The following is a 14,977-nucleotide window of genomic DNA, read 5'->3' on the forward strand; positions in this document are numbered from 1 at the left end:
TCCCAACTACCATAAAGGAACTATTATTTTTCTATTAGTAGAACATAATAATGAAGTCATCTATGTTACAGTGTCTCAGGGTGGGTGATAGAGTGTTTGAGAGAGAATTTTCTGCATTCATATTCTAAAAAAACATCTGCATAGTTGCTTCCAGTAGCTTTGTGGCAGAGGCATCTTTATTTAGGTGCCTTTTCTACTGCTGCACAAAGGAAGAATATCCAAAGTAATAGCTGTGAAGTGTGTAGTGAAAAGTAGCTCAATTGCAGGAAGAAAGGAAACAACAAAACCCACAAACTACACAACAGCTCCTTCAAGTCGTATTACTTCCCTGGTCTGATCTCCAACCACTGCTGCTTTCCCTCTTTTTGCTGTCTTACTCACTCTCCCCAAGTATAGGTGAAATATGGGGAATTCAAGTGGGAAAAGAAAAAATTACAACACAGTCTGTCTGAAATTCCCAGAAAATGCAAGTACAGTACACAAGTACACACATGCACACAGGTATACATATTGCTTTCTTTTCCTCCAGAGTCCTTCTTTCAGTCAGGCCCTTGACACCAATTCACAGGTCATACACAGGAACAGAAAGCTACTGGATTTGGTTTTTTCATGCTTACTAATCCTTACCCCCACAAAAAACTACTGAAGGTATGAGACAGCTGAAGTTACCAAAACAATAAAACAACTACATTCTTGTGGTGTGCTGTCTTTTTTTATTTCGTTCAGTTACTCACAGATTCACAAAATTCAGCAGTTGGTAGTGGGTCACCACGTCATTCATTAGTGCAAATTCATTAACTGTGACATTTAGCCCTCCTTGTCTTTTAGGCAAGTGACACACACACTCCTGGTGCCTGGCCTTTGACCTTCTTGGTTTGTTTTCTTAAACTTCCTCCATTCTAACCAGCATAAGTGATAATTTACGTGGATTTGCACTTCAAATGAATTTAGTGCTATATAAAAATGGTTTTGCAAAAGATATTTGGTGGTGTATGAAAAACCCTCAAAGTGGTGGAAATTTCTGAAGCTCTTACAGAAAAGTTAATGTAAGACAGCAGTCTGTTTGGGCCTGCTGCACCACTGCTGTGACCAGAGCTCTGTACAGCTACAGCTCCAGGGTAAGCTGTGCATATTGAATACAAAGCCTTGAGACAATCCAATATGTAGAAAAATAAACTTTTGGCAGAATTCAGCTGCTGCATTGGAAAGATACATGAACAGATATAGCTGTTTTTTTCTGCATGTACACTTTTAACAGTGCAATATGATATGTTAACACAAGTGTGTTGAATCGTATTCTAAAATCATGTGTGTACAAAATTCTGTGTAATTTAAATGTAATGGAATTTACAGGTAATATTTAAAGCATATTACAGATGGTGATTTAAAACACATTTTTACTCTATAATAAGGAAGCACAGTTTGCTAAAAGTAGCATTTAATATAATTCACATGAATAAGGTGTTAAATTTTAGTATTTTTTTAAACATGTCTTTGCAGTTCAGCAAATATATGCCAATAAAATGCCAATAAAACTCATTTTAAAATGTTTTTATATTATTGTGCACTTATGACAAACTTGATCTACATAAAAGGATGACAGGTTTTAGATGTACTTTATTCAAATACATCTAAATTTCAGTTAAGAATTTTAGAGAAATGAGAGTATTTAATACTAAATAATATTTTTATCTGTGCAAAGCTTAAGTAACTTTAATTTTATTTGAGTTTACTAAATCCAGTATCTGAAACTGAACAAGAACACCGAAAGCAGCAAAATTCACATTTCCTTTTGTATACCCTTATAGCTCAGTTTACATTAACATAACTACAAATTTATAAAAAGGACATCACAGATTGAAAAGGAAACCAAACAAAACCAAATTAAAAAAAAAAAAAAAGCCTGCAAGACACCAGACCAAGAAGAGAATGGGTAGTATTTTCTCTTTTATTATTTTTTCTTTGAAGATTACCTAACATCCTCATGGTAATAACCCAAGGTACTATGTAAACAAATTTCAATGCTGCTCAAATGAATTAAAATACTCTGTTCAGCTCCTGCAGTAAGTCAGAACAGTGGCACCAATTCCTTTCAACATTACATCACATTCATCTCATTGTACATGACTCTTGTGCAAGTAGTAAAGGCTTTATTCATGACCTTGGCTACATCAGTAGAGAGGGATATATCAGCTATTTATGTATTTAAAAAAATTTAACTGACAGAAGAACAGATTCTGTCGTCTCAAATACCAGCAGCATCTTTCTACATATTTAGGATACATTTGGCCTAAGCCTTTAACACCTTTTAGAACAGCCATGCAGTAAAACAAACTTGGAGATGTTTCTTTAGAGAACACTGAGCAGTTTAAACATTTTTCTGAATGATAAAGCCAAGATAAAGCAAATCCAGGCCCTTTTAAATGGCTGCAACTTTTCATACACTTAAAAGCTCTATAAAACTAGAGCCCATTAGTATATATATTTATATTTTTATATATATATATTTTAAATAAGTCTCTTTTCTGCTTTCAAAATTTATGGAGGGGTTTTTCTGGTCTTTTGAAAGGGCAATAAATAAAAGTAGAAAAGGCTGAACTGTTTTGCATATATTTGTGGAAGAACAGAGAACAATTAAACTTTTAGAGTTCCAGAAAGATCACTGTACAGAACAGAAAGCTTATATACAATAAGGTGTGCAATTTTCGTTGGCTGGGCCTTTTATTATTCAAGATATCCTTTTTGACTAGAAGTCACTTCTACTCTTGTCCAAATCCCTCTGTTTCTTCAATGGCAAAGAGCAACTTCTCTTTTAGTTGTTCATAGCTTTTATATGGTGGCAAATCCAAACGATTAAAACTGAGCAGGAAAAAAACAGAATTTTGTTAAGTTTACTTAAATCCCATGCAGAACTCTACAATACTCAATTGTTATAGTAGAAGTTATAAATGTTCTGATCTAACAATTAGAAAAAAATAAATAACAATCAGCACAAATTCACTGCCTTGGCATTTCTACAAGAAAGAAAAACAGTCGAAGTTTCAGAGCAATATTTTAAGAAACAAGACTATTACCAGATGAAAAACCAGAATGGTGAAAGACTGTCCAAGATACAGGGAACTATAATACTTTGAAAAACTACAATATAAAAACATGATACTTACAATAATAATTGATTATAATAGTAATACATAGAAAAGGAAATTTTCAGCATGAAGTTTAATCCTAGTTTGATGCATCTCCAAATTTCAACATCATGAAAAAGCTGAACTTTTCTCCTTCCTACACATGCTTGGATATAGGTGGGTGTTTTTTCCCTGTAAACTTTCCCTAAAAGACTTCTGCCAAAACATTTCATTCCATGTCTTCCTCAAAATTATCCTAAACAAGGTATGTTTAACTCTTGCAAACATCACTCAAAACAAAATCCAGTGGAGAAAATGTAAAATGAAGGATACCCTTAAGTAGTTTAAAAATATGATGAATATTATTGTCACAGGTTGCCAAAGGAAGCTGTGTCCATTTTGCACAGTCTATATAAAAAACTGATCTGTGTACCTGATGCACCAGTTCAGTATGCACAGGAGTGCCAAGCCAATAATGGCCCATCTGAAGCCTGGTGGGAAAAAGTATCAGCATTCTTGGCTAAGCATCCATCTTTTGAAGGTTTGCTGTCATTTCTTTCATGCTACTTCTTCTTGTGACTATACATTTTATCTTCTATAATGTTACTTCATAATAACTCTACCTAACAACTCTGTGCCTACTATTAACATGACTTGTTCAGTTATTTAATATTCTCTAAAAGAATTAGGAAAGCACCTTTCAGTCCTACACAAGGATATTCTCATATTTTTGACAGATCTGACACTGACAAACTGTTGAGCACAGTTGCAAAATTTTAGAAGAGGGCAACTAGGAAAGTTTTCAATACTGGCATGTCAGGGCAATCAAATGAAGCTGAAGATGGAGACAGAGAATTGATCCAAATTAGATTTCATTTGATTTGGCCAATGCAAGCCTGGAAGAGATAAACTAGTAAAGTGTGAAAGTTATCACATAACAACTCACCAAGTGTGACTTCTTGGTAACCAGGTTTCCTTACCAACTTTTTCAATGCAGAATTTCTGAGGACCATTACTTCCTAGAAAATAAGATTTTGAAAAGTGTAATCTGTTCCTTTTAAGTACCATACATAATACATACGTGAATACTACACAACTCAGACACAGCAGAGTTCATTAATTACATGAACATGCTTCTCACAGAAACAAGCTAATTTCCAAATAGTTTATAAACATTTTCATGTGATTTACGATATAAACGCCTTTCTAGATCCAAGGTGATGAACATGAATTTCCTCCTATCTGTAACTTGCAGCAAATGAAACAGTGACAATATAAAACAGTTCTGGTCACCTTTTACTTACCCATAAGTTCAGCAAATCCACCCAGTGGTAATCTGCAAGTGCCAGTGACAAACTGCAGAAGTCGCATGCGAACCTCGTTGTCTGTTTCTTTTACAAACTAGGCATAGAAATTCAAATTATTTAACAAAAAGCTTTAACACAGCTGGACAAAACCAAGAACCTCATGAGATGGTTGAAAAAGTAGAATTCCATTTAAAAAAACACCACCTTGTTTAGCACTTGTTTGCATTTCTTTACTTTAGCAAAATGGGGTGGAGAGAAAAGAACAGTGATTTCAGATTATATGCACTGTCAGCCACTACAATGTGAAGGCTGGGAACAGCAAATAAGAAGACTCCTTGCCTATTATATTCTACACTAAAATATAAATCATGTCAATGCTTTGTATAAAGACTACTGCCATTGTCATTAAACACAGCACTAGTCCACTAGCCACAGACTTTGGGTATTTCAAGACTAAGAAAAACTTGCATATAAATGTTGGTGCTTAAACTTCTGGTTTAGATTCTTTCAGTACCAAGCATCTTAAAAAGATTTATCATCAGATCTTATGATATAAATAAGATAGGAAATAACTGATTTGCCCACTTTCCCAGAGAAACTTAGTCAAAAGCATCTCTAAAATGGTGGTTTTTCAAAAGATAGGAAGACCCTAGGTCTGCCTTCTCTTTAGGAAAATTTGTAGAATAATGACAGAATAGTATTTGAGGGTTTTCCTTTGTCAACTCCATTAAAATGTGAGTGAAGATTAGTCAGTGCTAGACTGCAACAGTTAATATGACAAATAATCATAAGTACTAAGTGAAATTTTTAGATCACTGAAACAGAATGGTTTGGGTTGAAAGGGACCTTAAAGATCATCTAGTTTCAGCCCCTCTGCCACAGCAGGCCTACTTCCCCTAGACCAGGTTGCTCAGAGCTCCATGCAGCCTGGCCTTGAACACCTCCAGGGATGGGGCATCCATAGCTTTTCTGGACAATCTATTTCAGTGCCTCACCACTCCCACGGCAAAGAATTTGCTCCTAATATCTAACCTAAAGCTACTATCTCTTTGAATCCACTTCCCCTTGTCCTGTCACTACATGCTCTAGTAAAAAGTCACTCTCCTCCTTTCTTCTAGGCTCCCTTCAGGTACTGGAAAGTGAAGATGTTCAGGTGTACTACATGTAAGAATATTAGAAGGTAGATCACTAAGAATAAAATAAACCTCACTGAATAATCAGTAAGGACAAGATACAGAAGAAAATATTCATAAGCCAGCATCCAAATGTAATGTGTGAATCTGTCTACCATTTCTCACCCTAAAGTATCCTCCCTAAAGACCAGTAATCCTCCTTTCCTTCTCTGAAAAGACAAAAGAAAGGAAGCTGTAAGAATCTTCATTTGGACAGCCCTCCACTACACATACCATTTGTGTTACAGATCAAAACAAAACCTACAGAAGTCAGAAATGTAACTGATTAACAAACCTGCCAGAACCATATGATCTGCTTGCTATTCCTTGTGTAATGACGATAAACAGTGTTCCTCTGCCAGTCTGCTAAATCTACTTCTTGCATACCACAGAGCATAACCTAGAAAAGAGAACAATTTCTTTATATTGAACACAAAAATTAAGAGTATTTTCTGTTTTATATGAGACATGGTAACAAAAATCAAAGTCTCTGCCCTGAAAAAAGGACTGGTAATTTTTTTCACTTTATTGCACAATTAGATTTTCCTTTATCCTAAGTTTACAGTTATCCAAAATTGTGTATGTATATAAGTGGTCTGAAAGACTGAATACCAGAGACTTGGTATCTTCCAACTAATAGCTCAGTAATAAAACCTACTACCTTTTTCATAAGAGAAATTTTTATATTAAGGAGTATATTAGCCTTTCCATTAAATCTTCACCTCATATTCCAGAATGATGATGATTAAATTGCTGCTACTACTAATAAAGATAAAACATACTGAAAAGTGTAAGTCTGAAAATTATTCATTACAAGAAGCAATGAAAGCTGAAAGTTCTAAAGGCAAAGCTTTCAACACTGAATAAGACTGAGCAAAGTCTTTTTTTTAGAAAAAAATCCTCCCTACTTAACTTAAGATGGTTTCAGAAAACTGCTCATTAAATACAAGGAAAGTTGTCAAGTCACACAGAAATAAATGAGCACAGCACTACAGAGCCTTTTGTCCCTACTCCAGATGACAAACCCCAAGAGTAAACACAGGCCAGGCTGATTGTTAAGTAAACATGGAGCATGCAAGCAATCCCTGTTATCAGCCTTTGGGTTGTGTACTGAGGATCTGCAAAGTTCCATTTCATGTCTTGTTGGTTCCTCCAAGCTTTAAATATAAGAACCCTAGAACCTGTCTTATACATTGTATTTAATCCTAAGCAATCACTATGAACTACAATCAACTTCTGTGTCATCTGTTGCAGAGTAATTCTACCCATCTACCACAGGGGGAAAAGTCTGTGACTCACAGATCCATCAGTGATCTCATATACTTTCACAAAAACTTTCAAAAATACATTTTAATGCTGAACACAAGAACACTGATTCAAGAACATTGATTCAATTTTTATCATGATTTAATCCCACTGCTCTTAATAAATTCTCCATGTTCCAGAAGCTATCAAATGCAGCATAAACAGACGAGAGATTCAACCTGACCTATCCATTTAATCTCTCCATACATATTACCTTAGCAAATGCTAAAAATGCTGAATAAAAACCCTTACCTCCAGTTCCTTTTCATCAAAATAATGTAGCCATTGTAGAGGAACTACTTCATTAAAACCATCAAGGAAAGCTTTGGTTTGTTCTCTAACTCCCCGAGAAAATCGCCACTCTGCCATTAGCCTGGGATAGAACAAAACCAAACATGAATTAATCATTTAGCATTTAACATGAAGAAGTTCAAACACATAGGATTGTCTATGTGTTCCCATCAGGTAAGAATCCCTCGTTTCACTTCTTACACTGTTCAATGCCATTAACTATAAGTAACCTGCTACACTATATTATCACAAATCTTCACATTTAGATAAGAGTAAAGTAGCAAGAGGTAACTTAGATTACCATTCCAGTTAAAAATAAATATTATTATTATATTATAGAAACTATTTCTCTGAGAAACTGAAGACTGCTAATGTAAGTGGAAACTTTATGTGCAGCACTGGACATACACTGTATCACAGAAAAGGGTCTGTGTACATCTGCTTTTGCGATCACGGAATAGATCAGAAACAGAGGTTAAAAAAAGGGCAGTGATAAAATTAGGCAATAAGCAAAAAAGAGTAGTAAAAAGAGTTTAAAAAACAGTTGAAATCACAGCATGTTACACACTATTCTGATTTTCAGTTTCCACATTTGTAGCAAAGTTCTAAACAATTTTAGGATCTTCTGTCAAATAGACATCTTCCCTCTACCTGGATTTGTTACCTGAAGTTACTGAAAACACGCTTGCTCATTTCAGTTTCAGCTGTTCTCACTGTACATATAAGAGCATTTCAGGTCATCTCTCCACATGGTCTCCTTTTGTACCAAGCAGTTGTGTATCAAGATAGCAACATGTACCAAGGTACTATTTCAATAACAGTCACAAGAATTACATAGTAACATGGGAAGAAAAAGTAAAACAAAACAAAACAAAACCACCAGAAACCAACGTGTCAAAAAAGACTAGAGCAACAGGAGAAACATGGAACATGTTTTCAGCATCTACACCTTTCTACCCAATATATTCTTCTTTGTTCTCCTTACCCAATATATTCCTCTTTGTTCTCCTCAGTTACCAAGATATTTGAACCTCCTGATTTCAGCTCATGTGAGGTTACTTTCCCTAAGAGCTCCATATCCACACAGAAGTACATTTCCAAGTTACACTCCTCAATGTTATTATCCCTGGATGAAAAGAAAAAAATATTGCAATGAATTCTATATAAACAAAAACAAATCCATAAAATATCAAACACACACACAAGAAAATAAACTACAAACCTTATCCAAATTAGGGAGTTGTAAAATTCAGTATCAATAGATTCCAGGTCTTTAATAGTAAGCTTTTTGCTCAGCATTCGTTTGTAGAAAGGCAGAGAAAAACCAGTGTCAATAAATTTCCCATGAAACAATGCCTGTTGAACAGAAAAATACGTTTCGTTTTTATTGAACTACTGAATTATTAAAGTGTTTCTGGACTTGAAGTCTTTTTTTTTCTTTCTCCTTCAAATAATGAAAAGCACCAAATAGCAGTAGCAGCTTTATAAAGCCATATTTATAAGGAACAAAACATTAAATTAAATGGGAAGCAAAAAAATTGGACAAAATTTATCCAAGCATATGTTATTTATATATATTACAATTTAGTATTTATTTATATATATTACAATTTTATATATATTACATATATATTACAATTTAGAAATTCTTTGATTAAAAATAAAACTTCTCATAAAAGGACTTCATCCCTTCTTCCCTTAGTTATATGAATAGGCATAATTGCCAAGTGTTACTTTATCCTACTTGATCAGAATATTTGATCTTACTTGAGTATTACTGCCATTTTTTACTACATACATACATCCAGCAACATCATCATTTACAGAATGCTACTGCAGCTTGTAAGAAAGAGCTTTGGGAACCACATTTTTTTGTAGGTGAGTAACAGAACTGAGGCATTAGGTTCTCCACAAAACTGAAAAAAAAAAACCCAAACCCAAAACATGGTCACACTTGTCTCACCACACATGCACTTAGGGTGTAAGCTGAGTAATAATAGTACTGAAGCACAGCATTACACACACACACACATACAGTGGTGTCTCTAAGAGCTCACAGAGCACAACCATAACCATGAAAACCCTTTCTTCCTCTTAGCTTTATCAAGTATACTTTCTCCACTTAAATAGCTCTTTTAAAAAAACCATCCTAAACATAGGCCATGTATGGCATTCATTGCTTCTCTTTCCTCTCAGCTGAAATTCTGAGAGCAGAAGAGCCAATTACAGCCCATTTCCTCTAGGCTCCATCTTTTTTCCCCACCTAATTTCCCCCTTTTAGGCTTAGCCTATTATGCATTTCTTCTGCTTAAGGAGACCTTAAAGAAGTTCTCTTAAAGGCCTGTATTTATTTGTTTGTTTGTTTGTTTGTACATCTATTTACTTTGAAACTAGTTTATTCTTCTCATGGGAGGCTGACCTGGTAGAAATTCCACGTCAAGTGCAGCACCTGGGCATATGGTTTTCTGCTATTGCAAAATTAAGCTCTTAAAATCAGGTTATTTGATGTGTATGATAATCTTATAGCAAAATATAAAAGTTGCCACAGCCAACTTCATTTAACAGGTTTTTATTATGAAGCAAGATGTGTACTCTTTATGTTTAATCCTGTTTCAGTTGAAAACAACTGTGGCTACTTCAGTACTTAAAACTAAAAATCTCACTACTATTTTAGAACTGCGAGAAGAACAGAAACTGCCACTTTGTTTCCCAGTTGCATTATTACCTGAGCTATCTTAAGCCACTAGAGGGTATCCCAGGAAGCACTGCAGAAAGCTCCATCCAGTATAAACCATGAACACTCAAACCTTGCAACAAACCAAATCAGGCAGCATTACATGGGTCTCTCTCTTGGCCCACTTGGAGAATTTAAAATATAAACACATAAATACTTCAGGAAATAAAAGTTTGTCTTTTAATTACATTAATTACTTTAATTAAGTTCTCTACTATGATCTGTACTGTTATGAAATAGCTTTCCTAAAGTTAACATTTCTTACAGACAAGATCAAAAATCACCAGCAAAGAAACACTGGCTCTAGCACCTAACTGGCTTTATCACACCTTCCTGCTGAGTGGCCCTCTAACTTGCTGAGGACTCTAAAATAAAGAAAAAATGTGGCAGCCTATTGAAAGTGTAAACTCAATGAGCTAAATTTTCATGACAGCCCAACAATTGTGAACTCAGCCATAAAACGCTTGAAATGAGAGATGTTGTCATAGCTGAATATAATTCTTAAGAAGCATCTATAAGAAAAGCAGAACTAAGAAACCACCCAAATCTAATTTATTTTAAGTCTGAAAGTATTTTTTCATTTATGTTACGCTTGGCTCGTGTTCATTCTAATTTTGTACAAAAAACCTGAACAACATGAGGCGATATGAAAATGCTTTCTACTCTTTTTGGTTTCACTATTCACCAGGTTGAGGGATGTTGCTGAGGACTACCTGTAGACGTAATGATTATGTGGAAAGATGACTGTATACTACATGGAGGGAAAGAAATGTGACAGAACAGGAGTCACTATAGAAGACTGACTTAGTGATACCAAAGAAATGATACAACGTGCCTGATCAGCTTGTGGTTTAAAAGAAATTGGATGGCAGAGAATCAGCTCCCTGACAGCTTCTGCTCTCCTCAGTGTCTGACTTTTATTTTCATTTAAATTAAGGCCCAGTGTACTCTGCAAAACATTCTAACTCATTTTTTCAAATATCCTCAGGTATACCAGGTCCAACTGAGGAGCCTTTTTCACAAAATATTCAGTCACATTTTTCAGAGCATCAGTATTCAGACACTCAGGCAACAGTTTGCATGAAGTACACACATCCAATTGATGAAAATAAAATATTATACCAAATGTCATATTAACTTTGATAACTCTCCCAGGAAACATGAGTGTGCAAGACGCTTAACTCTCAGGGAATTGGCTCAATAAACTTATATGCCTTAATCTTCCATTTCTATGAGATTAATATAACCTTTAATAACTGTACAAACAAATACTGTTCAGGAGTAAATGTATAGCTACAGCAAATATAAAACCTTAAAAATCTAACCTACCATGGCAATAAAGCGCCCAATGAAACAGAAATATGAAAGATGGTCAGGATTGATTGTTGATGCTGGATTTATCTGCAGGCAATAGTTGCTCTTGCCAGCATATTCAAATAGGCAGTACATAGGGTTCAGTACTTCATGGGAAAGCAAGAAAAACCATTCTCTAAGGAAAAAAAAACATGTATACACATAAAAACCATCAAATACAGATGTTTATCACCATTCCCCTTAGGTAACCAGCAAAATGGTCAAAATATATGCAAACTTTGAAAAATAATATAAACAGTGTTTACATACTGAGTATTAGAATCACAGAATAATATATGGTATTATATATTTCTTAAATATAGAAAATTAATTATTAGACCCAATAATGTTAGAAAATCATGGTTTCCAAAGTTTAGAAATTATTAGAAGTTAAGATTTTCATCTTGAACACACCCTCACAGCACAGGTTTTAGCTGCCTATCAGTAACATTTTTTTCTTACACAGTCCTTGCTTCAACCAGTACACAGCATTTACCCTGGTCATGCCTACTTTACTGTCTACAACTCACATCTTTACTCAAAAAAAGCACAGATTATTCCGTGCTTATTATAAACAACTTAGATAAAACGAAATAAAACAAAGAAATTGAAACCTCAGCACACCTTATTTGCTTTTCCAGTCTGACAGCAAAAACACATACTGAGTTACTGTTGTTTAACAAATTACCATGCATTGGTTAAGCCTACATGACATGAAAGTGTAAAAGTATCTTTTTGCTGAGGTTAAATGAATACATGTTTTTCACCAGCTTAATTTTTTTCAACTCAGCTGATCTGAAATAATACCAGAATCTGGTATTCAGTGTTCAGATAGGTGATTTTGATAATATTTCTTGCTTTCTAATATTTGTATATAGTATTTGCAGAGACCTCAGAACAGTCATACATACTCAGGGGCTTTTTCATCAGGCAATAAATGTTTGGTAGTAAACAACCAGGCCTAGAGATAGCCCATAAAAACAGCTGAAAGTCTGTTCTATAATAACTGTAGGGACTGAATTCCATTCTGACTGCCTTTCAGCTGTCATAGTTAAAAGGCATCTCTTCTATCCTTGCATTTATTCAAGATCAAGGAATAGAAATGAGGTTTGCTGGCATGTTTCTCCTAAGAGTGCCATGAAACTCAAGTCATGGATCATGGGTCACTATGATACACTTCCAACCCAAAGGCCAAGTAGAAAGAGTAAACAGAGAAAGGCAGCCAGGATCCAATAACCCTAACAGGGTTCCGTGTATCTTCCAGCAAGCACGAGAATGTTGTACAGCATTCTAGGCAAGTTTCATACTGAGACAATTACATTAACTACACAGAGGCATCAAATTTAATAGGCATTTAAATTAGAACAAGTCAGATAACAAGGGAGGAATAAACTAAATCAGCCATTAACAAGAAGCTGCAGAAGCAAGGAATTTTTCATATCAACAGCTAAAAACTTGCCACAGGACATAATGTCAGATTGGTCCTGCTACATGCAAGGTAAAAATCTGACAGGAACACTGAGTTTAGTCTGCTGAGAGACAGATGATCTATATTTGTATTAATGCTGTATTTCATTAGTCAGTACGTGAACATTTATTTAGTGTCACTTAAGAACTCTCAGCTCAATTTACAATGAGATCCTGGCTGGTTCTCAATTTCACATTAAAAATCTTGAGCAAGACTTAAATAACTATGAAACTACACTAGTTATATATTTTTTATTTATTCATTCTCTACTTTATTTGATTAACACACTTCAGTTGAATTATTCTAATATCTTCTCTGTGGAAAGATCTATGAACTGTTCCAGTTCCCACCCTAAACCTATGACCCTCACAATAGGGACGTCAACAAAACAAAACCCATACAAAGCAAAAATTGAATTCCTTCCTGAAATCACTCCCCCAAATTCTATGTGATACTGTAATGAGAAGCAAAACACCACATACCCAAAAGAAGCTCAACCTTCAGAGGCAACCTTCCTTGCATATAAATACTATACATTTTCACTGAATTCAATTTCAATGCAGGAAGCTACATAAAACCAGAACAAAACCAAACCCAAATATCTTTACATATTAAAAAAAAAACAAACCCAAAACAACCTAACAAGAAAAATTCTATCACCTATGACCCTTTCCTGTTCTCTGGATATACAGTAGTACTGACATTTTTTACCAAGCAATAACATTTCACTGAAGTAACTAACAGCAGTAGTCAGTGGCTGTATTCTCAGTGATCAAGAAATGAAATCTTGTCTATGGTTTTCCTGTTATCAGATTTTTCCCCTCTGAGTTCCACTTCAGATTCTAGAAAAACCCATAGTCCAGCTGTTTCACATTCCAGTGGAGCCAACATAGTCTGTCAGTTGTTCCTTCATGCCTGCACTACTCTCCTGTTGTTTATTTCCTTTCTGTTCTTATCAGCTCCAATCTGGTGTTTGCTTGCCATTTTTCCAAATAAGCAGAACACTTCATTTTCCCACAGCTCCCACTTCTAGGAAAATAAAACTTTCTGATAGAAAGTTTTTGAAATAACTCAGACAAAGCAATTAATTTCATTCTAATTTAAACACTACTCTTTGTCAAAGAATTGAAAAACTGAGACCATAGTTTTACCAATGTGAAGTTATAACCTGTGACAATAGCCAGTGCTGCCAGTTCCACCTCCTTAATACATTTAGGGGGACTAAAAAGGTATCTAGGGTCAGACTGCAAGAGAAATCAAGGCTAGAGTGCGATTAAAAAAATAAAAACTAAGAAATTTGGGAAATTAAGAAAATTTCTTTTACCTTGCCAAGCCACCATAATCCAATCCTTCTTCTCCTCTAAATATAACATATAATCTTCTCCTCAAATCATAGGGCTTTAATGCCATAATCTATTAAAAAATAAATTAATGTTATAAATTATGCATTGTTACCACACCACTCATTCAGATTTAATTTATGTTGATACAGAAATTGTATATATGTCAAATGTTACACAAATTTGAAAAGCAAGTAGACCATCTCATGGAACAAGCAATCAATGAACTACACACAAAAATACCAATTTGGACTTAAAATCTCTTAGCAGCAGACTGCTAGCAAGTGGAAGGAATATCTGGAAAGTAATGCTTTATGGGTACCCTGTTCTTACATTCTTCCTAAGGCAGTCATTATTTAAGGAAAACAGGTGAAAAGGCACTTCATCTGATATATACGATTTTTAGTTTTAGGGAAATCACTTAAAATAAATAATTTAATCCAGACTAAGTTCAATATACTTTCATTTATAATATACTTTTTTAACTTATAGAGAATTCCTGCCTAGAGGTCTTGTGGTGAGAGCAGCAAGAATTTTCATCACTCATTGGCTGCAGACTGTAAGGGCTCAAGGACTGTAAGCTTCAGTTACACAGATTTAATTTTTGAAGGACAAAGCAGTTTTAACTGGAGAAAACAACATGTCGTAAGGTATCTAAAGACACACAGGAGTCAGAAAAGCAAATCCAATGTGGATGATGCCACAGTAGTTAAGCTATGGAACTCCACCACAGGAGGCTGTAGATGCAAAAAGTTCACAAGAGGAGCACAGGCAAGCTCAGAGAAGAGAAATCCCTTGAGGATTAGTAAAATACTCAGAAACCACTTCAAGCTCAAGAATCATTTCAACTGTATACAGCTGGAAAATGAAAGATCATATGGT

The 14,977-nt window shown here is 34.8% G+C and overlaps 1 protein-coding gene across 7 annotated transcripts in view; it reads right to left on the bottom strand.

The window, feature by feature from the left end:
• Nucleotides 1-1,703: 1,703 nt before the first annotated feature.
• Nucleotides 1,704-14,977, bottom strand: part of WWP1 (WW domain containing E3 ubiquitin protein ligase 1) — a 58,650-nt gene continuing 45,376 nt past the window's right edge. For 4 of the 7 annotated variants that reach the window (XM_071421640.1, XM_071421636.1, XM_071421635.1 and 1 more), the window contains 9 exons: nt 14,080-14,168; nt 11,264-11,423; nt 8,423-8,556; nt 8,186-8,326; nt 7,162-7,282; nt 5,900-6,004; nt 4,430-4,526; nt 4,072-4,144; nt 1,704-2,859 (listed from right to left, as the gene is read on the bottom strand). In XM_071421640.1, the coding sequence (XP_071277741.1) occupies nt 2,760-2,859; nt 4,072-4,144; nt 4,430-4,526; nt 5,900-6,004; nt 7,162-7,282; nt 8,186-8,326; nt 8,423-8,556; nt 11,264-11,423; nt 14,080-14,168 (1,020 nt within the window). In that variant the 3' untranslated portion in view covers nt 1,704-2,759. Of the gene's footprint in view, nt 2,860-4,071; nt 4,145-4,429; nt 4,527-5,899; nt 6,005-7,161; nt 7,283-8,157; nt 8,327-8,422; nt 8,557-11,263; nt 11,424-14,079; nt 14,169-14,977 lie in introns of those variants that run through there. The other 3 variants (XM_071421637.1, XM_071421638.1, XM_071421641.1) reach the window with 3 other exon arrangements.

Source organism: Agelaius tricolor, unplaced genomic scaffold, assembly GCF_023055355.1.
Source record: "Agelaius tricolor isolate 1412-34295 unplaced genomic scaffold, bAgeTri1.0.p SCAF_2, whole genome shotgun sequence".
Classification (NCBI taxonomy): domain Eukaryota; kingdom Metazoa; phylum Chordata; class Aves; order Passeriformes; family Icteridae; genus Agelaius; species Agelaius tricolor.